We start from the raw sequence: 24,183 nt of genomic DNA on the forward strand, positions 1-24,183 counted from the left end.
CACCGAGCTATGTGCTTAGATGCCCAGCTCACGCCCCAGCTCAGCCCGGCCCCATGGCCACTCTCCGCCACACGGGGCTGCTCGCCGCTCCTGCACCCTGTGGCCAGCAGCTCCCCTCTGCACCCTGGCCTGTGCGTGTCCGCTGGCCTGCCCACCCCCCACGCTCCCGCTCCTGGAGCCCCACCCGGTGAGCCCCTAGGGCCTCCCACCTCTCCGGGAGGCGGGCGCCTCTTCCTTGCGCCCTCCGCATCCCCACTCAGTGTATCGTGGGGGACTGTACTCGTCTCCCTTCTAGACCCTGCATCCCTGGGCGCAGAGACTTTGTTTCCTTGGCTCTGCTTCCTCCGCAAGCAGAAGGCCCGGCCTGTGGCGGGGGGGCAGAAACTGGCCACCGAGCCGGTGGAGCAAGGCTGGGCGGCGGCTCCGGCCCCCACTTCCCCCCTCCCGTGAGGACTGCAGTCCGCTCTCTCTCCTTGCTCCCAGAGGATTTCAGGGCCACGAAGACGGGAGGCCATCAGCCCCGCCCTTTCATCACTGTGTCGCCCACGCCAGTTCTCACACCGCAGGTGGTCTGCATCGCGCTCAGGTTTGCTCTCCCGTGTGTGTGTGTGTGTCTGCGGGGTCCTCCCGCCTCCGACAGTGGGGCAGCCGCCCAGGCCCACGGCTCTGCAATCCGACCGCAGCCCAGAATGAGTCAGGGGGGAGGAGGCGGGTGGCGCCTGCGGGGCACACACGCGTGAGGCGGGCACACTTCCCCACCAGAAGTGTTTGTCCGTGAGCATGGACCAGGGCCCGAGCTCCCCGTGGGCCGGGCCTCGCTCTGCCCGGGTCCCTGGTGTGCCCCCCGTGCCGACGGCTGCAGACGGGGGGCTCATTAAGTATTTTCCATGAATGGAGGGCACAGCCTGCAGTCCCGACCACGCACTCGTGAGAGAAGCGTCGGAAACCGAGAAGCGAGAGGCTCCGAAACGATGCACATGGTCCACCCGCTGTCCCGCCATCTGCCGGCTCCCGGCACAGCCCCTCAGTCACAGCGTCCGCCCAAGCGGGGTTAGAGCAGTTACCAAGTGCATCCTCGTCAGGGAGACATGTTACCCATGTCTGGGGCTACTTCAGAAGTGTTCCTTCACTTCAGCTTGTGTCTTGTGCACATGCTGCTCTTTAAATCTGCACTCGGGAGAGACGTTTCTGGGGATATACATTTTTTTCTCCAGTGAGGGCAGCGTGGAGGTTCAGGAAAGGCTCACCTATCACTTTGTTCTTCTTTCCGTTTTTTATGGGCGTGCAGAGCAGACTCCGGATGCCCTGCTGGCTGACGTCCCCTGCGTTTTCATTCTGAACAAAGACAAGAAGACCAGCGACAAGTTACAAGAAGACCGATTTGCCCATGAGATGCTACTACGTAAACTGTGCCGGACCCGGAGTCCAGGAACAGAGGCGTCTTGTACCAGCCGGAGTGACAGAAAGTGCACCGGCTACAGCAGGCTCACAAACTGCAGTCTAAAGCGATCAGTCTTTGTGTCACTAACATAACGAACGCCCCGTATTTCTTCCCTGTCCACTGTAAACGGCCCGGCCACTCATAGCGCTGGCATGCATGTGCCCGGGGCGGGAGGCGTGTCGGGTGACACAGTGACAGGGGCAGAGCCAGTGGGCTCCCCCAACCCCGGGGCCCACGGTCACACGCCGGCCCCTCCGCGGACAGACTGCCGCTGTTCCCGACGCCCACCCTGCCGGCCTCTGGGACGCCCCCTGGGCCTGAAGTGACAGGGAGACAGCGGCCACAATGGGCGGCGCTTTCCTGAGGGGAAATGAGAGAAAACACCAGAACCCGAGGCCTTCCATGGCCGACACACTGGCCTCTGTGGCTGTGCCGTCAAGAGAAACAGACTCCGTTCCCCGCAGGGCTGCTCCGCGGGCCGGATCTCCGGTCTCGGGCCTTCGGGCCCCACGGAGCTTCCTTTTTCAGGGCAGACTTGAGAACCCTGGCAAGCATCTAAGGAAGGCCGCTGACGGGGAGCACGCCGTAGCTGAGTCCCCCAGAACCGGTGCATGTGTGGGGTTCATCAGCACGTGCTGGACCCCCTGACCGACGGGCACGGCAGAACACTTGGGGCGGCCGCCTGGCGAGAGCTGCTCAGTGCCCCTTCGTGGGGCCAGGGACAGCACGGGGGCCACCCCGGACCCGTCCCCGCCTGCCCGCCAGCCCTCCCTGCAGCTGTGGGGTCCCCGCAGCCCCCCCACCCCCCCGCCCCGTCTGCGGGGCAGGCCGGCTGCAAGCTCCGGCCCGGCCGCGGGGCACTCACCGTCCAGGGGAAGCGCCTGTCCTGGGCGACGTCGGGGATGTTGAGGACCTCCATGGTGCTCTGCACGTACCGGGCGTACATGTAGTTGGTCCGGCCCGCGGCCCGCTCCCTGCGGCGGAGACCCCGCGCGTGAGTCCTCCCAGGCAGGGCAGGGCAGGGCAGGGCAGGGCCGAGGGTGCGAGAGACGGGCCGGCCGCAGGTTACAGGGCAAAGTGCGTGTCTGACTCGGAAAAGGCCGTTTTACACGTGTGGGATGACGCACGGCCCTCGGAAGTCACTGTCACTGACACGTCTTGAGAAGACAAAGGCCCACAGCCTTTCACGTGTCCTATGACAAGCTTTCCCACGTCCTCAGTGACCGAGCTGCCATTGTTAGTGGCACACTGATCGGGGCCCTTTAGTGTGAAACCGCACGGACTTCCTCCCAGCGCCTGTGTCTCACCAGATCTCGGAGGCCGAGGGGCGGCCCGTCCACCGCCACAGCCCCCACCGCGGGCCCCTGCTCCCCAACCTCCTGTCCGCCCGCACCCCAGACCAAGGGCAGGGCAGGCCGGCCTGGGCGGGTCTCACTGGGGAAGCGCTCACCTCCCCTTTTCCTCTGAGATCTTTCATGATACTTTTTAGATTAAAACTGTATCGTCTTCAAACGGTTCCCTAGACCTGAGGATGTCCCCCCAGTCTCTGCCGCACGGGTGGGGCACAGAGACCAGAGCGCTGTCAGAGGCATCAGTTCGAAGCTCTCCTGTTAACTCCCCGACACTGTCCAGGTTTCCTAGTGGTCACTCCGGTGAACGGGGAGTGTGTGGTTGACTAAGTCATGGGCACCGTTTCCCTCTGACTCAGGAGAAATGCCGATAAACCCCATTCCCGTGCTCGGTTAACACAGAGGGAGCGCCGGCTGGCGGAGAGGTGCCGCCAGCAGCACGGGGGGGGGCAGCAGGGGGTGCGGGGCAGCGCCGCCCTGGGCGCGGACGGTCCAGGCAAGGGCTGTGGCGGAGGGGCAGCATGGCGGCCACCTGCACCCAGGGTCGGCATAGCGCCCCGTCCAGGGCCCAGGCTGCCAGCATCCCGCCCTCACCTCCCTCCAGTCTGGGCCCCCAGCCACGGACAAAGACCACGGGCCTCAGCCGCCCTGTGGCTGGGGGTCGCCGCCCGAGTCAGTCCAAGCCAGCAGGACAGCCCAGGAGATGTGGGGGCGTCCAGAAACCCCAGCCGAGGGGCCACGGCACATTTCTCTGCCTGTCCTTGCTGTCCTCCCCCCCACCCTCAGGAACAGGGAGGGGGCGGCGGGAGCTGCACCCCCAACCCCCCCCCCCGCCCCGGGACGGGCCCACCCTGGACGCACGGGGAGAAACCCCAAGGGGCCTGGGCCACCTCGGGCGTCCCCAGGACGGAGCGACAGCGCTGCACCCCTGCCTAGGCCCCTTGTGTGCCAGGGTCTCAGGTCACGGTCAGGCCCCATGCTGACTAGCACAGCTGGTCCCAGTGCCACAGCACGGGTGCTGGGGGGCGGAGGACAGCGCGCACCTGCCCGGAGCGGGTGGGCGAGGTGGCGTTGGAGGCTGGTGCGGAAGGAAGGCCAGGTGAGAGTCACGGGTGGGAACACAGAGAGACAGGGATGGGACGGAGGGGGCCAGCGATGACGCACCGCGGGCACCCGGTGTGTCTCCGTTCCGCACTCAACATTTCCAGGCCGTCTGCAACGTAGCGTCTGAGTTTACAGAAGACAAGTGGGCCGGTTGGAAACACACCAAACGGACCGAGCTTTTAAAGTGACACCTCACTGCCCGAAATGGCCGATTTCCTCACCGCTGACGCCTCCCGCTCTCAGAAGACGGACAGAATGTCTGGGAGACGGAACGGCAGAGGCCTGAGTGCAACCTTCAATGGGTGGCTCAGAAGGTCAGGAGGGCCCGATGCTGATGCTGCTGACGGGTGAGGAGCAGCTCAGGCCCTGCTCGGAACGCAGGACTCAGTAAACGCCAGTCCAGTGCAGAGTTTCTGCAACATTCAGCCTCCTATCTAATTTTTACTTAAAAAATATTCATGTCGCTGAGAGGTCTTCAATTGCATCCTTAGACTAACGGCCAAGTTTAAAATGTTTAGTGGACATAAGGCAGTAGTGTCCGATCATGTCCATTACTACAGAACCAGCTAATGATCGGTGAAAGTGACCCATGTAGGTCAGCCACACTCCCCTAGTTATCCTTTGTAAAAAATATCTTCCTCCTACGACAGTTTGGAAATGGTTGAAAGCATACGTGGGAAGATACCTCTATTTGGCTCACAGGAAGGGAATAGGGTGCTCACCAGACACAGATTGACTATATAGTAAGAAATTAAATCCACAGAAAGACGGGCTTTTTAAAAAAATGCACATTGACCAGTAGGGGTCGCCCTCACACCAACTCCCTGGGCTCCTTCCGCTGTGACCGTGAGGACTCAGAGGACTTGGCTGAGTTCATAATAAAATCAAAATGAAAATGCACGAAATGTAATTGCACAGACAGGCTGCTGCACAAACATCCAAAGGCACGTGTAGGTAATTCATAATGTCGTACACTTAGTGTGCATTATCACACCCATTTCCTACCATCCCCGAGACGTATGTAAATTCATGAACATACATGTATGTTTATATCTGCACGTGTATAGAAACTCACTGTCTATGCAAGCCGGAAAGACAAACAGTCAAATATTTGCATGTCTCATGCAGAAGCTCTCTAACATGTTCTTGATAAAAAGCAACGACGGTGCCACGGCCTCATAACATCACACAGCATGGATCCACGCCTGTCCTGAGGATGAGGGGCTCCGCAGCTGACCTGGGCGGGGGAGCCTGGGGCCCGCGCGTGAGCGGGAGAGACACCCCTCCCCAGGACGTGGCCGAATCACTGCACCTCCAGAGGGGACGCGGTACCCACTCCACGGCGTCAAAGAATCAGAAAGCACGCGGAGAAGGGACCAAACTGCAGCCGAGACCAGCGATGCCGAGGGGGAAATGCCGGTCAGCTGTTCAGCTGTGACTCCGTGAGCTGGAAACTCCGGGCAGCAGAGCCTCTGGGGAGAGCCCCCAGCCCACCCACCTGCACGGCTGCCCACGCCCAGGTCGGCAGCTGAGGTCCACACCAGGGGCACCTGCTGCACCCATCCCCAGAATCCCACCCACCCAGAGCTGCCTCCTGCCCCTCGGCCGCCTCCCAGGATTCTTCTAACAGGAGAAAGGCCTTTCACTGGCGTTCGTTGTTAAAATAATAGCCTAGACACAGCGAGTTTTGATTTACACGCAGCCCCTAACCAACTAAGGGCTGGCAGTGGCTGTGGAGCAGCTTTCCGTCTGGATGGGGGGAGACCTGGGAGGCCAGGGGAGGAGAGCGAAGACGAGAGGGGGAGAGGGAAGGAGAGGAGGGGGGTTCGAGGGCAGAGGGCAGCGCCTGAGACATTTAAAAGTGTGGGAAGGGACAGCCTGGAGCATCTGGGTCTTGAATTTAACAGGGTACTCGAGCGACCACCTTTCACCAGTGCCACCCCCTCGGGAGTGGGCGGGGACGCGGCCTTACCTGGCTCCCGCGGCGGGGCACCGCTCCAGCTCCTCGCACTCCATGTGGAACACGCTGGAGAAGGAGTCCTGCGGGGAGAGAGCAGCGGCGGGACTGAGAGACGGGCCCCGCCAGGCGCCCCCCGCGGCCGCACAGACATGCACACACACACACACACACACAGACAGGCACACACATGCACAGACATGCACAGACACACACGGCCAGGGCAGGACCGGCACACCGAGCCCTGGGGTCAGGTTTTTTTTTCAGCCGTTTTCCGAGGACACGAGCCCTCGCTTCACGACTGCGTGGGACGGAGGCCGGCTCCTGTCCTCGCCGCGCTCCCCTCGCGACTGGCTCATTCTTTCTCCCCACCAGGTGTGAAGCAATGTGGGCTTCAGAACTGCTCCGTCTTTACTCAGAGTCCTCCAGTTCTTGCTTTTAGGCGTCTACTTATTGCTGCCATTGGACCCTGGGTGAGGAGTGTCTTTTTTAAAAGACGTGCCTTTCAGTAATATTTTATGAGATCTTACGATAATTGTAAAGACTTTAACCACATAGAAAAATACTTTTTTTTCCTTAAAAAAAAAAAAAGCAGAGCACATGTTTGCAGTGAGGCCACCCTTACACCTGAATAAAGATTTGGAAGGAAACAGAGAAATAAAACAATGATACTTGTTTTTTTTTCCTTGCTTACATTTTGATTTTGGCTCATGCTGTTGACATACTCTGAACCAATAAATAATTGCAATATAAATGAAATCACTTAATCCACTTTCCGAGCCCGAGCACTGAAGTTGCTTGACGGGGGCCTTACTCCGAAGCACCGCTGAGCCGGGTCAGAGGCGGTCGCTGCAGGGGCGGGGCGGGGAGGCACGCGCTCAACGTTAATGAGAGCGACGTGTAAGCTGTCTGGGAGGGGGCCTCACACACAATGTCCGCAGATCAGACGCCGAGGAGCAAGCAGGCCCCGGGCGGACACAGCGGGTTGACGGGCTGCGTTAATGAGTGCCGGCCTGAACTTCCAAAGGGCGGCTACCGTCTTGCAGCCGACTCCATAGGGAGGTTTCATGGCTGGTTGAGACGGCGAAGCAGGCTCTCCGGGAACACGGACTCCCTGACAGCCCGGGGGACCCTAGCTGATGCCGTGGTGACGAGAGGGACTAGTGCACACAGCGGTCCTGATAATGGTGGGCTGTGTGGTGCAGTCTGACCACTTCACAATTAATGTGTTTAAGTTTGATTTGCATAGTAAGCGCCTTTTATTCTACTTTGCCCCAAAAAACATCAACTCAGATGCCGTACACGGATTGCGGCCCACCGATACCAGCGGGAGCCCCGCCCTCCTGCCCACCGACCCACCAGAGAGGAGCCCACCCCCCGGGTCTGCAGGAGGAAGAACAGGAATGACCCCCCTCAAACAGCAACACTCCGGAGGCCACGGTGCACCGGCGGGGCCGGGAAGGACGGTGCACAAGGGAAACTGCCCTCGGCCGGGCCCGGTGCCGACTGCACGACTGCAGACGCGGCCGGGACTGGAAGTGACCAGCCCTCTGCCGCCGCACGGACACACCCTCCCGCACATGTCTGCGGCTCCACGTTACAGACCGGCGGCTGGAGCGCCACCGGTCCGAACACTGCAGCGGCTGGGGATGCAGGGGCTGCTTGAAAAGCACTTCCTCCAGGGGGCCCTGCCTGCTGGTTTTCAAACAATTTCCAGACAAAACAAAAGTGTGTACCCCAGGATTCAGAATGGGGGCCTGCCTGCCCCTCGCAGCCGGGACCCCCCATTCCTGACCACAGAGAGTCCGCACTGTACCGCCCACGTGACTCCCCATCACGGCTGTGGGGCCACGGACCACAGCCACCCGGGCACGGCCGTGGCGACTGCTTCGAGGAGGGACCCTGAAGGGACCCTGCCCCTCCTGCCCCCCACTGCCGCCAAGTTCCGCCAGGACAGCTCCCACCGCCTGTCTGTCATCGGCTGTGCGTGAGCAGCCGGGGGGTCTGCAAGAGGGCCTGGGGGCAGGCATGGGGTTGAAAGGCGGCACTCCGAGGACCGCGCCCGTCGTTCTGCAAGGGGAGGGCGGCGCCCGCACTCACGGGGCAGTCTTCGTCCACTATGAAGATGCTGCACTTCTGCACCTGCATGAAGGAGATGATGGTGGCGGCGATCTTCTTCAGGATCACCTCCAGCGACTGTTGCTCCTCGAAGATCAGGCTGGCGAGGTCGAGCAGCACCTAGGCCAGGACACGTCCACGGCTCATTATTTAGTAACTGCTTGTGATCGTGAGAGCCATATAATGGCAAACACGGGCTTTGTGTTGTTTGTATGCCTTCAATGTAACGAGCTAGGGCCAGGTTTGGGTTTGAGTGTTACCCACGCACGCCTCTGCTCCCTGACAACAGCCCCTGCCCACGGTCGTTACTGTTAGGGCAGCGGCTGAATCGCAGCCTCTGAGTCCAGAGCTACCGGACTTGAACCCTGACGTGCCGTCCCCCCAGGTTTGTGATCTAGCACCAGACTCTTAAAAATGAGGGTAACGGGGTACCGAAGTCACAGTAATATTGTAAGAATAAAACAGTTTAGCATTTACAAGGCACTTGTAAACACAAGTTGATCTTATTAACGCAAGTTCGAAAAAAAATGAAGAGCAGGGGAGATGGAGCATCAGAGAAAAGATGAGAAGGAGTCACCGAAAACCGAAGGACGTGAGTCTCTAGACTGAAAGGGACAACCAGGTACCAGCATAATGAGTTAAAAAAAAGTCATGTTGTGAGACTAAGTTAGCAAAGCAAAGATAAAGAAAGGATCCAAGAGCTTGCAGACAAAATAAGAAGCCACAGAGAGCCGAGAATCAGAGCGACACGGATGCCAGTCGGAACACAAAGCAAGCACTACCCTCACAACCTGAGACACTGGTGTTTTGTTGTTGTTTGGGGATGTTGTACCCAGCCAGGCCGGCAGCACAGCACAGTGGACAACTGCACGCATGTGCGGACTCAGAGAGCCTGCCTCGCCACGGCCCCTCCTCACGGAGTTCGCTGGGGGTGGGCTGCAGGGGCACGGGGCGGGGAACCGAGAGGGGCTAGGGAGCCGGTGGGGAGCAGAGGAGTCCACCCCCTAAGGAGGCCGTGACAGAGGTCCCCACGGCCACCCGAGCCGAGGCCGTGGGTGAGGATGTGTGCCGTGGAGGAGGACAGATGGAGGAGGAGGACGTTGATTAGGAGACTCCCACGTAAAGAACTCAGCAGAATTGCCTAAATAACGGAGGGTCTCGGGGGGTGGGAGTTGGCGTGCGGTTATACCAGGGCAAACGGTTCCAGGAGGAAAGAAAGGAGTTCAGAAACATCCAGAAACACGCAGACGAACAACATTTACACAGTCACAGTACTTGTAAAAACCCTTATTTGGAATTGCAGCATCAGAATTAACCTAGACGGAAGGTAAGGAGATTTAACTTTGGCTGTGGACAGTACGTGGGTTTCCCACGTGGGCAGCCTGGGAGAACTAGTCGGCTGGGAGTGCAGAGGTTGGGAGCGGTGGCCAGGAAGGGGAGACGAGGGATGGACGCTGAGGTCCTCGTCTGGGGAAGAGTAAAACCAAGAGGCGGTGTCTCCCGCGGAGAGAGCGAGACCCAGAAGCCTCATTTCCATCGCAGATGCCGCCCATCCGATAGCCTAGCCCCGGGGTTTCACAGTGCTGGCAGGCTGGGGGCCGCGCCAGCCTCGGGGTGGGGGGGGTGCGAGCCCAGTGACCCCGCGCCCTTAACCTCAGCCGGCACCGCCAGTCAGTGACGACGCACAGACCGCTGGGAACGGGAATGACTGTCAGAAGCAGCAGCTAAAGAATTTAGAAAGGGGATCCGTACTCTGGGGGTTTTCAGTCACACACACACACACACACCCACACACCCACGCGGACAAACACCACGCACGCATGTTGGACACAAGGCTAACGACCACCTCGGAAGAGTGTATGCGCTCTCCAGGCCTCAGACTTGCCTGGTTTCTCTTGTTCTCCAGCAGCGACGTCTCGTAGAGCTGGGCGTTGTGAAGCACGATCCCACAGAAGGCCAGGTAGGCGGCGAAGTCCTAGGAAACAGGAGACGCCGCCAGGTGAGAACGGCCTGTGCAAGTGTCCTGTTACGTTACCTGGAGTGCAGAGGGCATCCGAAGTTATCCGGAGCTGGAGTAGTGAACGTTAGAGAGCCCAGAGTGGAGCTGCGTGTCCTGCAGAGAATTCGGAGCGCGTGCAGAGCAGGTGCGAGCTCAGTGGCGCCCCCCAGGGGATGCCACGTGTACGCACAGCCTGCTCGGTCGCTTTCCGCTAAGGAGCAAGGGGAAGGGAGTGAGTGGGATGGAGACGCGGGGCTCTTTGCATCCTTTGACGCGGAACCCGCCGGTGCCAGAGGCGGTGCGGCCTCTGAGTGGCGGTGAGACTCGGAGCTCCTGCGCCTGTGGAGTCGCACATAGGAGCAGAATCTCGTTCTTTGTAACGGGTAGCGGTCACCCTCACTGCACCACACTAAGGCGGTGGGCTCACGATGGTATCACTTGTCCACCAAACCACGTCTTTACACGACATACTGTAATGCACAGTCGTGGGTTCACTTTGCCCGGAGACGCCACAGCCTTGGGATGCGACTCTTTGCCGAGGGGTGGGGGGGGGCTCACGTTAACGGGCCACAGACAGACGGGGGCGCGCAGAGCCGGTCCAGCGCCGCGCTCCCCACCAAATACTGGCAGGGGTCGCTCACGGGGCAGGAGCGCAGGCACCTGCCACCCCGATTTACTTAGAGGCGCTGCTGGGCTCTCCGCGGCTCAGAGCTGGAGGCGGGGGCAGCGGCGTGGTGCCGGCCGCCGCCGCTGCTCTCGCGGGAGCCACACACCCCCCTCCAGCCTGAATGCCCACGCCGGGCCCCGCCGTCTGTCCGCGGGCGAGGCTTAGAGAACATTCTGCGGGTGGCTGCGCCCCGGAGGCAGTTCCGATCTGTGGCTGACCTGGAGCGCAGGCCTGGAGCTCTGCCTTACCGGGTTTCACGCGAGGGTGAACTCCTTACTGGCAGGGATGGAAGGTACAGGAGCGGATTAGAGGTCCCCAGCACCCTGGGCAGGCAGGCCCCCGAGTGCGCGTGCGCAGGCGGCCCTGGGGTGGGGGGTGTGGCCGCACGGAGAGGAGGGCGGGGTCCTGCTGACGGGATCAGAGCACAGGTGGCCTGCAGTCTGGCCGGCCCTGAGTCTGCCGCGGGAAAGGCAGCGCGGCCCTTCCGAGCCGCTTTTAACCACAGGGCTTTCCGTGACCGGCAGGTTCAGCCAGAGCCCCTTCCGGAGGTCTGTACACTCTGGAGCAGGGGCGTCAGACTCATCTTCACCGGGGGCCACATCAGCCTCACCGTGGCCTTCCAAGGGCCGAGTGTAATTTGAGGACTGTGTTTAAGTGTGACTGCCCTTAACCAGGGGCAGGGAGCTCAGTGCTGTTGGGTAGAAACAAGGTGCCGGGCCGGATAAAACAAGGCGGAGGGCCGGATGCGGCCCACGGGCCTCGTGTTTGCCACCTGTGGGCTACAGAGAACACACCTTCCCGGACAGACCTCACACCGGACGCACGTTTCGTACCTTCTCGTCCTTTTCCGTGAAGGTCCCGCCATTTCCCGACTTCTTGTTGATGGCCTGGGCCACACCGACAACCTGGTGTGAGGGGAGAAGGGCGGTCAGTCCGCTGGGCAAAGTCACCGGCGTGAATTCACCAGACCGTGTTTACAGAAGTGGCCCCACGTGGCATGGAGGCAGCAGCAAGCCACGGACCCGGCACACGCCCGCCGGGGACGGAAGGAGAGGGCCCTGGAGCTCGCACTGCAGCCAGCTCCTGGGAGAGCTCTCAAGTGTTTGACCTCCTGGGTCCCGGACCGTACTGGGTCCTGTGAGTTCGCCTGGCACCGTGAGAGACATCACGGGCAATCACGTTGCATGTGAATTTGACTTTTGGAAAGAAGTCTTTTTTTAAAAGGTTTTATTTATTTATTTTTAGAGAGGGAAGGGAGGGAGAAAGAGAGAGAGAGAGAAACATCAATGTGCAGTTGCTGGGGGTCATGGCCTGCAACCCAGGCACATGCCCTGACTGGGCATCGAACCTGGGACACTTTGATTCACAGCCCTCGCTCAATCCACTGAGCTACACCAGCTAGGGCTTAAATTTTACTTTTTATGGTCAAATAAGAACCACTAAGGTGTGATGGGCCGACTCAGAAAGGCCGAGGGGGAGGCAGGACAGCCGGGCAGTCGGAGGTCCCGGAGAGCATGCAGACAAGCCTGTCCCGGAGGAATGAGTGACCGCCACTGCTGCCACGTGCTGCTGACTGGCTGGGCGAGGTGAGGCCAGAGAAAGGGCCACAGCTCTTGCCCTCGGGAGTCGCGGGTTGTCACCCAGGGTGGTTTCCACAGAGTGGCGAGGGTGGGGGATGGGGGGGGTCTGGCTGGAGAGGGCGGGGGGCAATGGCCATGCACGAAGGACGAGAGTGGCCAGCGGAGAGGCCAGCGGGGATGCGGTGGCCCCCGCAGGGCCGGTGCGGTCCCAGGATTTGGAGGGTCAGCCGCGGCATGCCTGTGGGCTGAGCCCGCCGGGTGCGGAGGGAAATGCTGATGAGCGGGGGAAGGAGGTAGGAGCGGGAGCGTCCTTCTAATGGCTTTGTCTCCACGGAGCTAACAGGCCAGGCCGTCCACTGGGCGTGGGGGTGGGGAGGCCGCCTTGACATTGGAGGAGGGAGGGGAGAGCATTAGGCAGTAAGGCAACATGTCCAAAAAAGGAGCTAATGGTCTTGATCCCCACGAACGGATTCTCTCCGCGGCATGCTTTATTTTAGGGACGGCCGCGCTCTCTCCCCCATACGTCTATCTAAACACCCTGGGACACACTCCAGATTCCTCCTTCCGGTGTTCCTGCACCAGACCAGTCCCCGGCCTCCCACCCGGAGCGGCAAGCCCGCCCCACTGGCCCCCGGCGGCAGCTGGCTCTCTGCCCGCTCCGGATCCCGGCGAAAGCACCGGGACCCGGGCCTTCCTCCACGTACGGGCACACGTGCAGAGGGCCGACTGCCCAGACCCCTCAGGTGTCGGCCTGTGGGGCTCTGGGTTTGCTCCAAAGCGAAGAAAGCTGTCACTCCTTAACAGCGATCTGTAAGTGGCACCTACCGTCCCCTGGCTTGAAATAAAGCCCGGCCCGTGCCCGGCAGGAGCGGTTGTGTCCCCGGACCCTTCCCTCCTTCAGCATAAACTCCAGCAAACGCTGGGTGCACCCTGCGCTCCTGACCAATGGGGCGGGCGCAGGGAACACCGGGGCAGCAGACGAAGAGGCTACCGCAGTGAGCACTTCCCGTGGAGGTTAAGGAGCACGGGACGTCAGCCCCATGCCAGCTGCAACCGCCTGCAGAGCAGCCTTTGTGGCAGAACCTCCTGGAAGGATGATAATGTCTCCGCCCTTTGCCACGGCCCGGGAGGCAGGCCCCTTCCTCTCGTCCTCACTGCTCCTCCGAGTGCCCCTCCACTGTCCCCAGGACGCAGGCCAGCCCGGCACCTTCCGTTGGGCCAGGCCGTGCTGCCTCGGGTGGCCCGGGGGTAGGGAAGCACACGAGAGGTCGAGAAGGACGCTTTGAGAATTGCTTTAATCAGCCAGCAGCGTCCTCCTGCATCCCTGGGCTGGCTATGAGGAAAGGGAACGAAGCCACAAAATACATCTAGTCCTTAGCAGTTTCCAGACATCACCACAAACTCTCCGAGCCTCCACCCTTCAGGGGCGGAGCCTGACGCCCCTCCCCTGACCTGGGGCTGCACCTGCCGCCTGGCCCTGAAGGACAGGGCACACAGAGGGGGTGGCACACAGATCTGGAGACCGGTCTGCACCGCCCCTCTCCACCCTGCCTGCCTCTGCTGCGGGGTGAGGACCCTGAGGGGAGAGGCCCAGGTGGCGAGGAACTGAGGCCTCCTGCCCAGTGGCTTTGGAGGGAGCCCTTGGGGGCAAGGGCTGCTGGCCTGAGAGAAGGGGGCCTGGGCTGAGCCACGGGCCCGCCCTGCCCCCCGGGGTCTGTTCACCACCCCCGGGCTGCGGGCACTTTGTCCTGTCGCGAGAGGTCACTAGCACAGTCCTCACGATCGTCCAGTCATCTGTCATCATCAAACAGACCTGGACGCTAAGTCCAGTCGCTGTCACCTTGTGTCACTGCTCGGGGGATGATGATGAAAAACCAGTGTGACTCAGTAATTGTGTCAGGTCATCCCCTCTTGCTCTTCCGCCTGATTTAACCCTGGAATGTCCCCTTGCGCTCTGCCGGGGGAGAAGCAGGCGGGACGCTTAGCTGAGGGTTAGTGAGAAGAAATGGAGCGCTCAGCGGTCTACACGGCCCTTCCCCTGTGCGATCCCAGCTCCCAGCAGGTGAGTGTGGGCGTTTGCACACACGTCTGTGGAGAGCAGCCGTTCCCCGGCCACCCCCTCGCTCCCTGAGACAAAGTGCAAATTACCCACCACGCACACCCCGCCCCACCGCGGTCTAGTTATGGGACTCGGGGTCAGACGGTACCCCCAGGAACGGTCTACGCCGGCCTGCAGCTGGTCGCAGAGCGCTGCCGTCGCTGTGCAGGGCCTGCGTACCAGTCCTCCAAGTTCAGCCTGTAAGTGACCTGTCACACTACAGCAGATGTCCTGCAGCCAGCAGGTCTGCAGGGCCGAGCGAAACACACACTGTGTCCTGTGTGACACGGCGCTCAGGCCGCAGCCGGAGCCCCTGCCGGGCGCCTCGGTGAGACTCAGCAAGCACAGCCTACCCTCACCCACGTCCCCATCCCCTCCCCACTCTCCTGCCCCCGGGCCGGACGGGAAGCCTGGGGTGGGGAACCTGCCGGCAGGTGCATCCACCTGCTGCCTCTGCTGGGCCTCAGGGCCGGGGCCGCCGCCGTCTTCTTCTTCGGGAAACACGCCTGTGTGTGGTCAGAGGGCCCCGCGGGAAAGGAGGCGGCCAAGCTCATGGGCATCGTGACATCCCCACCCAGAACAAACGGAAACCCTGCGAGCACTCTGGCCTTGTGTCTGACACAAAGCCACAAGAAAGAGTATGCCGGGCGAATGAGTGCAGCGAACGACTTACGAGTTTTGAAGACACACAGGGCCAGCCGGCTCTTCAGGACTGAAACAGGTCCAGGTCGCCCAGCACCCTGTGACTCGGCCCTGCCTCCTCCTGTCGCCGTATTTGCACGCAGTCTGACCACAGGCGGGAGGACCACACGTAAAGCCACGATGCGACCCGCTCCAAGCTGACGTGTCAAGCTGAAGGAGGCCCCGGCGGCCCTGGGAGCCGGACAGCGCAGGCCGGCGTCCACCGCCCGAGCCTCCCCACCCCCGGTCCCACAGCCTGACCCTTGAACTTGTGTGTTGAACACTGAACTCACGCAACATGTTCTGTGACCTCGAGGGGACCTCTAACTCCTGGGTTCAAGTTCTCCGCCCACCACTGAAAACGGTTTCACAGCAAGAGTCTTCCTCACTGCACGTGCTTCAAACCCTCACGGCCCAGACCAAGCACCTGCACGTCATGTCACGGCCACTCACTCACTGCCTGTCCGGACCGGACCGTGCAGGGGCGGGGGAATGAGGATTTTCGAGGCCAGCCCAGTCAGCGTGGCTCAGGGCTACTTTCGTGCCCTGCAGACATTGCCTTTTGCGTGTCACGGCGGGGATTACACGTCTAATTCCATCGAGGCCTCACTCTGGGATTTTGGGCCGGCATGACATCTCGTGGTTCACCAGAGTATTCATCCTACAAAACGCTCACAAAAACTAGCTGATATGTACTTTTTAAACGTGTAGGCTTTTTTCAGAGGGAGATACAAGTAATTAGATGTTTAACTAAAATGCTCCCTTTATCGAGTTGTTCAAGCATTTGTCGCGCTCCTGTCATATATGCATCGGAGATCGATGAGCACGGCATTGCGTGTGACGAAACACAGTCATGGTGCAGATGCAAACAGGGAAGGACCAGCAGAGGTCTGGTTCCCAGTTAGATTTCTCCTCGGTGACCAGGGTGGACACATTCAGCCCGGAGGAAGTGGGGTCTCAGCCCGGAAGAACCGGCCCTCCCCCCCACGGGCAGCTCGGCCAGCTCAGGGCGGCGAGGACCGTTCCCCCCTCCCGGTCGGCGCAGCCCTAGAAATAAAACCACGCAGGTCTGCGCCGCGGGAGGCCGGCTCCGCAGAAGTGGGTCGCCCGAGCCACAGAGCAGGAGCCGCCTTTCCCTGTCCTCCTTTCCCGAACAGGAAAGAGACCGTCTGGTGTAGAAGTAACTGACGGGAGTGACCAGGTCCCCCAAATCCAGCATCACGTCCGGAGGCCACGGACAGCTGCCCCCAGATCCACACACATGCACGCAGCACGCACACACGCAGCAAGCACACTCAGTGAATGGATTTCTCTGCGCCCGTGGGTCCGTGGCGGCTGCTCTCCGGAGCACCTGGCCCAGATGGACAGGATGCGCGCTCCCGGGACGCTCTTCTCCCCGGGGAGGTGTTCTCCGGGGACGCTGCAGAGGAGGTGACCCTGAGCCCACTTCCCTCTCCCTCCTGCCCTTCTTCCCCCGCCTGAAAAAGAGCCCTGTGCGCAGTGGCTCGAACCCGTCCCTCGCAGAACCCTCGGGGGGCCATGGGCCTCCCCACCCCACCTTCAGGGCCCGTGCGGCACGGAGCCCCGTGGGGCCCAGCCTCCTCCTCACGTTGCGGCCCCGAGACAGACTGCCTGGTCTGGACCCCAGCGCCGCCGGAGCCGAGTGGCGTGGCTCCAGGTGAGCTCCCCTGCGTGCCTCGCGTCCCCTCGGGTGTTGCGTGGGGGCAGTGACGACTGCCTCCTGCGGTTGGGACGAAGGTCGAGCGAGTGGGTGTGCCCCAGGGCCTCAGGCGAGTGTCCCCAGGGTGGGCAGTTGCTGCCAGAGCCCCAGCCCCCAGTCCTCACCCCGCAGCCCAGCCCGGCCGGCTCCCCTCTCCCCCACCCTGAGCCTCCCCATCTTCGTTTTCTCCAGCCGGCTGCTCTTTGACCTTTCCAAGCAAATTGTTGTAGCTTTCTCAAGCTTTCCCCCGCCCCCACCTCAGTGTCCTCATTAACCCTCTCCTCTGAGAAGGGAGCTGAGGGGGCAGACCGTAAAAAGCTCCTCTCTGTGTTTTAAAAAAACACTTGCCACAGACGTTCGGGAATGTGTCAGAAGCCTGTGACCCAGGCCTCCACAAAGGGGTCCTGCGCCCACCGCCCTCACGACGGGGACAGGAAGGGGAGGAACTCCCGGAGCGCGGAAGGAGAGACGATGAGGTCGTGCGTTTTCCTGAAACCTGGGCGTCTCCCTGGACTCTCTGCGCTGTCACGGCTCAGCCTCTGAGGTCACAGGGCTGCGCGGTCACAGGTCTCGTGGTCAGCATCTCACTGGTCTGTTTAAGGAGCTCACCGCACTGACACCTACGCCCCGAGGGTCGGGGCCTCTGACAGCCACCAGGGCAGTCTGCAGACAACGAATCCACAGTCGATGCTCACTTCCCCCCCGCAGGTCCCGGGCCGCCAGCGCTGGCATTGGCATTGGCATTGGCATTGGCACTGGACACGGAGGAGACTCCAGACCCGCCGCTGGGCTCATGTGCGAGGAAACCTGGCAAAAGCCTTCTCCTCGGAGGCCTGGCACTGGTTCGAAGGTGGACCGTATCCGCTATCACATGACCCCGGCCGGCCGGTCGGTGTGTGGCTGGTGACCTGTTTGGACAGCTTTGTCTGTCGCTCCCTGTCTGCCCTAAAACCCCCGCCAGCTCTGTCTGTCTCAAGCACGAGCAGCCAGCCTGCACTGATGCCTCCGTGGGCCAGGCACCGAGCGGTGCCCCGAGCACGCGACCCCGGGGGCAGGCCTCTCGGGAGCCTCGGTTTGCAGCAGACTCCTGGGCAGGCCCACTCCGCCCGGTGTCTCGGCAGGTGAGTGGCGAGGGCGGGCTTCCGCCCGAGAGCAGCCGTCTTAACGCCGCTCCCCAGACCCTCGCTGGGACCCTCCCTTCTGGCTTCCAAAGCGGCGTGGGAGAAGGAGGGCTTCCGTGAGTGGACGCAGGCTGACCCTGCCCCCAGTTTGTTTACTTGGGAAGACAAATCTGGAAGTCATCGCCGCATCCGCTTGGCCGCCAAGTCCGCTCTTCGGGTGACCGCGGCCTGGCTGAGAGCGTGCTGGCCTCCCGTTTCCCACCGCCCTCTCCCGTGCGGACGGTTCTCACAGGCTGTGGTGCGGCCCCGGGGCGGGGGGGGGGGGCAGGGCGGGGGCGCAGCGGCAGTGGGTCCAGAAGGGGGGGTGGCGAGGGGGTTAAAGCCCGGTGTGGAGTCCCTCCCTTCAGTCCAGTTCTCCAGCCTCCTCCAGGGAAGTTCCTGGCGGTGCCTCATCTCGTGCCGTGCTTGGTGCCAGGAAACCGTGACCGCCGCGGCGGGGGGGGGGGGGGGGGGGGCGTCACAGGTGAGACGGAGACGCAGAGAGGACGCTGAGCGTGGAGCAGGTAGGGGTGGGGAGGACACTCGGGGTCCGGCCGGAACCCCAGGGAAGGCGGAGCCTTGGGACCCGGGCTGCACCCACTCTCACCCGATCTGCAGGGCCCAGATGGCCCGCCGCAGCTGAGGGTGGGGTCCTGTGTCCCCGAAACCGAATTTAAATCGTCCCCGCAAGAGAGCTGCTAAAATGTCACACACGCTGACAACGTCCCAGACGGCCACGGACGTGGACCAAGCAGACACGGCGGGTAAGAACACACGTGGCTCAGCGGTTTTTGGGGAGAGCTTGGGGGTCTCCTACACAGTCACACGCACGCCCACCGGGCGACGAGCAGCCCCCTTCTGGAGCAGCCGGGCTGAGCCACCCAGGTCCTCTCACACGCAGAGTATTTTCAGTACACACAAGGAGAAGATGGGCAACAATTAGAAAAAACTTGCAAGTGAACCTTCACATTTTCCATCCCTGGCTGGTGTAGCTCAGTGGATTGAGCGCGGGCTGTGAACCAAAGTGTCGCAGGTTCGATTCCCAATCAGGGCACATGCCTGGGTTGCAGGCCTTAGCCCCAGCAATCGCACATTGATGTTTCTCTCTCTTTCTCCCTCCATTCCCTCTCTAAAAATAAATAAATAAAATCTTTAAAAAAAGTATTTAAAAAAAAGAAACTTCAAATTTTCCGATGATCATTATAATTGGGCAATCATTTGGGGAAGAGCATTACTCAATCACTCAACACGTGTGAGATGGATGGATTACGACCACCCCCTGGACGGTGTACCTCGGGCAGCATCCATGGGCGGGGGGAGGGGGGCCGGAGAGAGGGGTCGGTAAAGAGACGAAAGGTCTGATGTCTGTTTCTAAGTCCCGGCACGGTCTCCATCAGGACTCAACCCTAACACTCAAGTCTAAGTCGGAAACAACAAGCAGGACATGTAAGCACCGTAGAGTTAACTTGTCACTCTGGACTTATTCGTAAGTACGCAAGTTTTTTTTTTTTTTTTTTTCAAAAAGAAAAATGCTTTCAAATGACCTTTTACGAAACGGAAAATTGGCTTACCTCTTCCCTGTGGTTCTTAATTGGCATGCAGAGGACGCTCTGTGTCCTGTAGCCGGTAATGCGGTCCACTTCTGCATTGAATCGAGGGTCCTCGCGAGGGAAGAGAAATTCGATTTAGTGGCTGACCTGTTCAAAGGCTGATTTGATTTTCCCGACTTATAAGATTAGAGAAACCTACCCTTCGACTTACCTTTTTGCCCTGAACGGCAATGTTATTGCTGTAAAAGGCAGCAGACCGCGTAAGTCTGGAACATTTTCCACCAAGACAAATTTAAGTTTTTCCAAGAATCCAATGTTTATGAGAACCCAAGAAATAAAGACTCAACCAAAATGTTCAGAGATTAAGGGAACTCAAAACAGGAGCCGATTCCTACAGCCTCACTTAACATCAGGGACACATGGAGGGTTAGCACCAGGGGAGGGGGAGGAGGAGAGAGGGGGAAAGGTACAGAGAACAAGTAGCATAGATGGTAGATAGAAAATAGACAGGGGGAGGGTAAGAATAGTACGGGAAATGTAGAAGCTAAAGAACTTATGACCCATGGACATGCACTAAAGGGGGGGATGTGGGTGGGAGGGGGTGTGCAGGGGGAGGGGAATGAAGGGGGGAAATGGGACAACTGTTATAGCATAATCAATAAAATAGATTTAAAAATAAATAAAAATAAAAAATTAAACTGTGGGGGAAAAAGCCACGTTAAAAAAATAAAATTCTGGCAGGCATTTAAAAAAAAATCAGGGACTTGAGGCCATGCCACCAGGCTCCCCCCCACCCCATGCAGTCCAGTCTCAGCTCTCGGCCCACCTTCCTGCGCCCCCCGCTGCCCCCGCCTCGGTGCTGTCTCTGCTCTGACACTCCCCACCAAACCCGCCGCTGCCCCTCCAGTGCCTGCCTCCCCCCACTCGGGAGCACGGGTCCCCCGTTTCCTCTGTCCCAGGGGCTCATGGGAATTTAAACCATGCCATCGCCCCTGCTGTAATGCCCGGGAAGACCCTCTGTGGCCGCAGTCAGACCGCCAACAGCCCCTTCGCCCCCGGAGGCCCGGCCCCTCTGAGGGGCGCACCGTGCACACCCGGTGGTCAGGAGGGGCTGGAGGGCGCACGGCCCGGGAGGTGGGCACGGAGAGAGGGCCGCCCCCTCACCCTGCGGACCTGGGGGGGGGGGGAGGTGGGCCGTGGGCTCCAGGCCGGGCTGCTGCTGGCCCGGCGGCGTACCCCCGGGAGGCGCACAGGAATCCCAAGCGTTTGCGACATTAAGGAAGGGGTGCGTGAGTAACAGGCGTCGACATTATCAGGTGTGGTCATCTTCGGCGTGTTATCGTTCAAAGCCGATCTGGTCGGCGGGTGGGGGGCCTGCGGGAGGAAGTTGCAGGCGGCTTGGCACCCCGGGGGGGAGGGGCACGACTACCACGGAAACCACATGCCCGAACAGAGACGCTGGAATGGGCGTTGGGAGCCGCAGCCCTGGGAAGACACAGGCTCAGCCTAATAATAGCCCTCCGCCCTCACGGGCCTGCTCGCGGACCTCCCTTCAGAGAGCATGGAGCAGCCACGCCGGAAAATCCTCATCTCGGAAGGTCACGTCTATTTTTTTTTTTAATTAGCCGGAAGTCACGCAAAGCCCAAGCTGCGCACGGAGGAAACGGTTACACGGAGGCACTCGATCGGGGTCAGAAACGAGGCCAGCCCTCCCCTCGGGGGCCAGACGTGGCACCTAAGGCGACTTCGGAAGGAAAGTTGCCGTGACCGCGGCAGGGAACCGGCACGAGCGTGGTGCAGTCCCCGTGAACGCCGCTGCGTCGTGGCTTCGTCCGTCGGTGCAATGGGGGGGCAGTTCTGTGGGGACACGGGGGCCGCGTGGCTGAGTGTCTCCAGGGAACAGTCCTCAGGTGACACCCGGCACGGCCATGTGGAGGCGTGTAAAGAAGGAAGCAATCGCGTCACGGAGAATCAGTCCACAGCCCGATGTCCAGACACAGAGAGGAACATGTCGTCAGCAGCTACGTGGCTAATGAATACTCTGATCCCAAGTCTGGTTTATGGAGAAGAGGACTGGACCCTGGGGCCCAACTAAGGCAACAGGGGTGGGCAGGCATGGAGTTGGAGCCGGCCGCGGCCCGGGCGTCCCTCTGCACAGACGGGCGGGGGCAGTGCGAGCCTCACACGCTCTGCCAGCAAAGCTGGGTCCCCAGGAGCGAGGCCCGGGCCCTGGGCCGCGTCTGTCCCGGAGGGATGTTCCGCAGAAGGGCTGGCCGGTGCTCGTCTCGAATGCGTGTCAAGGAAGACGGGGACACAGGGAGAGATGGCGCCAGGTGTGCCGGAGACCAAGGCGGCCGGACACGGGCGTGCAGCTGCAGTCCCGGACGAGGCCCTCGGTCAGAGGGGAAGTGTGGCTCCGACGGAACAGCTCGCCAACATGACTGTCACCTCTTAGGGGACAGCGCTGCACCGTAAAGTTTCCTGACTCTGATACATGGCAGTGGTGGAAGGGAATGTTCTTGTTGAAAGATCTACTGAAAATGCACTGGAATGTTCAGTGGCCATGCCTCCAACTTACTGAGTGGGTCAGAGGGAATAACCCGCACTCAGGACTGACATGCATTAGACAGGGAGAGGAAGGACAAGGGTGAAGCAAACACGGCGACACGTAACCGGGGAATGGGCACGTGGAAGCTTCCCCCACGGGCCTCGAGACTTTTCTGCGAGCTGGAGTGAGATTGAAAAGAACGGGAAACCCAGAAGGAAATAACACGACAGACGCGACGAAGGATCGGCTGGTTTTCTTCTGTAAAGGGGCCCGGTAAGGCAACGGTGGTGAGCCCCCCGAGCGAGGCAGACCCCGCGCTTCCCCAGCCGTGCTCCCTGGGCCGTGCCCGGGTGGTGGCAGACGGCTGGGTTCCTCAACACCGAAACGGTGGCGGGGTTATTTCTTCCTTCCAGAACCCGTTTTGGAAATAACTGTGAGCAGCAGAAACTCGTTTGAGAGAGCCCGTGCGTCTCAATGAGGCAGAAAGCGAGGCCTGCGGGGGGAGACGGCCACGAGCCTTCTGGAGAAAAAGGGGGGAAGGGAGTGGGGTGGGGGGAAGGGCAGCTGCGTGGTGAGGGCCCCTCCCTCAGACCCCCAGGCATGCCCCTGAAGTCGGGGCACACGGGGCGTGGCTGCCCTGTGGAGGCGGGAGAAGAGGCTGGGGTCGGCGTCTCGGTGGACCTGGGAGAGGAGGGCGCTCCGCACCGTGAATCTGCGGACACGGGGGTCTTAGGGCGGCCTGGGCGTCCACGGGGTGCGGGACTGGGGCTCGGGCCGTCTGAGCCGGCTGACTCCCCGTGCCCACCTGATTGGGCTCAGGGATGCCCGGGCAGCCGGCACGACATCATTTCCCGGGGTCCCCAGAAGGGCGAGCGTTGGCCTCAGAGGGCGGGGTGCAGGTCGTCGCGCCGCGGTGGGCTGTCCAGCCCGCTGGGGACAGCCTGCTCTGGCAGACAGGCGGGGCGGGCGCATCGGCCCCTCCGGCGTGGGCCCTGTTTCTCTGAAGAGCCCCGACTAGCTCCCGGTCCAACCCAGACACTGGGGGACGTCTAGTTTTTACAGGTGAGAGAAGCGCCCAACAGATCCCATTGCTGCTTTGATTACTCTGTGTCAATGTCTTATCGTCAACAACTCCGGGGCCACGGTCCAGAAAGCTGCGAAAACGCTGGCCGGCTGACGCAGAAGGCGACGAGTGTCTGGCCGTCGACGGGTGGGCAGCGCCTGCCCCCGGCCTCTCACGGGCCCCTGAGGTCCGACCGGGGCCTGCTGGTCCGAGCTGCTGGTCCCGTCTCACGTACTGAGTGTGTGAATGCATTCCTTTTGTTAGCAATTAAGCAGTGGAATCCTCCAACTTACGTCCTTCTGTTACAAAGTTTCAAATAGTGCATGAAATGTTGGTTTTTCTCACCACTCCTTGATCCGTGAGACCATTTTTTTCATTCTGAGCTTCCCCCTGAGCACGCTCACACCTCACGGCTGCCTGCAGGTTTCCCAAGGTGACGCCACCTCCTTCACAGTGTCCCGCGGTCAGACGCGCCCGAGAGACCCCGTGGCAGAGTGCTGCTTTCACAGATGCGGGTTTCGGGGTTCGGGGAACACTCGAATGCGTTTTCACGTCCTGACTCCTGTCACAGAGGGCTCCGGGCAGCCCCCGGGCTAGTCACTGGATCGGTGGGGCTGACTCCCAGGGTCGTACCAACAACCTCAACTACACGTCAACGGTCAGCCCCACCACCTGCAGCAGAATTCCTGGACACAAGTCCCTTCTGCGGGGCCACCCCACACCCAGGCCAGGACCCCGAGGGTCAGGTGGCAAGGCAGGAACCGCGGGCGGAGAGCCGTCTCCTTGACCGAGGACGGGTGGGGGACGCGGCCCCTTCCAGAGGGCCGTGCGGGCATCAGATCATCGCCAACCCCAAACAAAAACTGCGCCGTCCGCGTCCGAGGAGGGTGAGCAGACTCAACAAAACGCAGGCAAGTGAAGAGATTCTCCGGGCGGGAGACGCCCGGGCCCTGCTGCCACTGGAGAGGGGAAACCCAGCTGTCACCTGTCACCTGTCACAGAAGGGAGTCCTTCAGCTGCGTCCGGAGCGCCCTTCTGGGGTCAGCCGCGGTGGGCGGGATGTTACGACGGGTCGAAGGGGGCGTGGAGACAGCGCCGAGAAGCATCAGGTTTGAATGGCTCCCGTGCACAGGACGGGTTCGGAAAAA

General features: G+C 61.0%; 1 protein-coding gene across 4 annotated transcripts in view; it reads right to left on the bottom strand.

The window, feature by feature from the left end:
- Positions 1-24,183, bottom strand: part of PDE5A (phosphodiesterase 5A) — a 67,606-nt gene that overhangs the window by 26,672 nt on the left and 16,751 nt on the right. For 3 of the 4 annotated variants that reach the window (XM_028520709.2, XM_036031775.1, XM_036031774.1), the window contains exons 3-9: positions 19,446-19,535; positions 11,469-11,540; positions 9,855-9,944; positions 7,952-8,089; positions 5,867-5,934; positions 2,307-2,415; positions 1,248-1,335 (exon numbers count right to left, since the gene is read on the bottom strand). In XM_028520709.2, the coding sequence (XP_028376510.1) occupies positions 1,248-1,335; positions 2,307-2,415; positions 5,867-5,934; positions 7,952-8,089; positions 9,855-9,944; positions 11,469-11,540; positions 19,446-19,535 (655 nt within the window). The remainder of the gene's footprint in view (positions 1-1,247; positions 1,336-2,306; positions 2,416-5,866; positions 5,935-7,951; positions 8,090-9,854; positions 9,945-11,468; positions 11,541-19,445; positions 19,536-24,183) is intronic. The other variant, XM_036031773.1, reaches the window with a different exon arrangement.

The sequence above is a fragment of the Phyllostomus discolor genome, chromosome 8, assembly GCF_004126475.2.
Source record: "Phyllostomus discolor isolate MPI-MPIP mPhyDis1 chromosome 8, mPhyDis1.pri.v3, whole genome shotgun sequence".
Taxonomy (NCBI): domain Eukaryota; kingdom Metazoa; phylum Chordata; class Mammalia; order Chiroptera; family Phyllostomidae; genus Phyllostomus; species Phyllostomus discolor.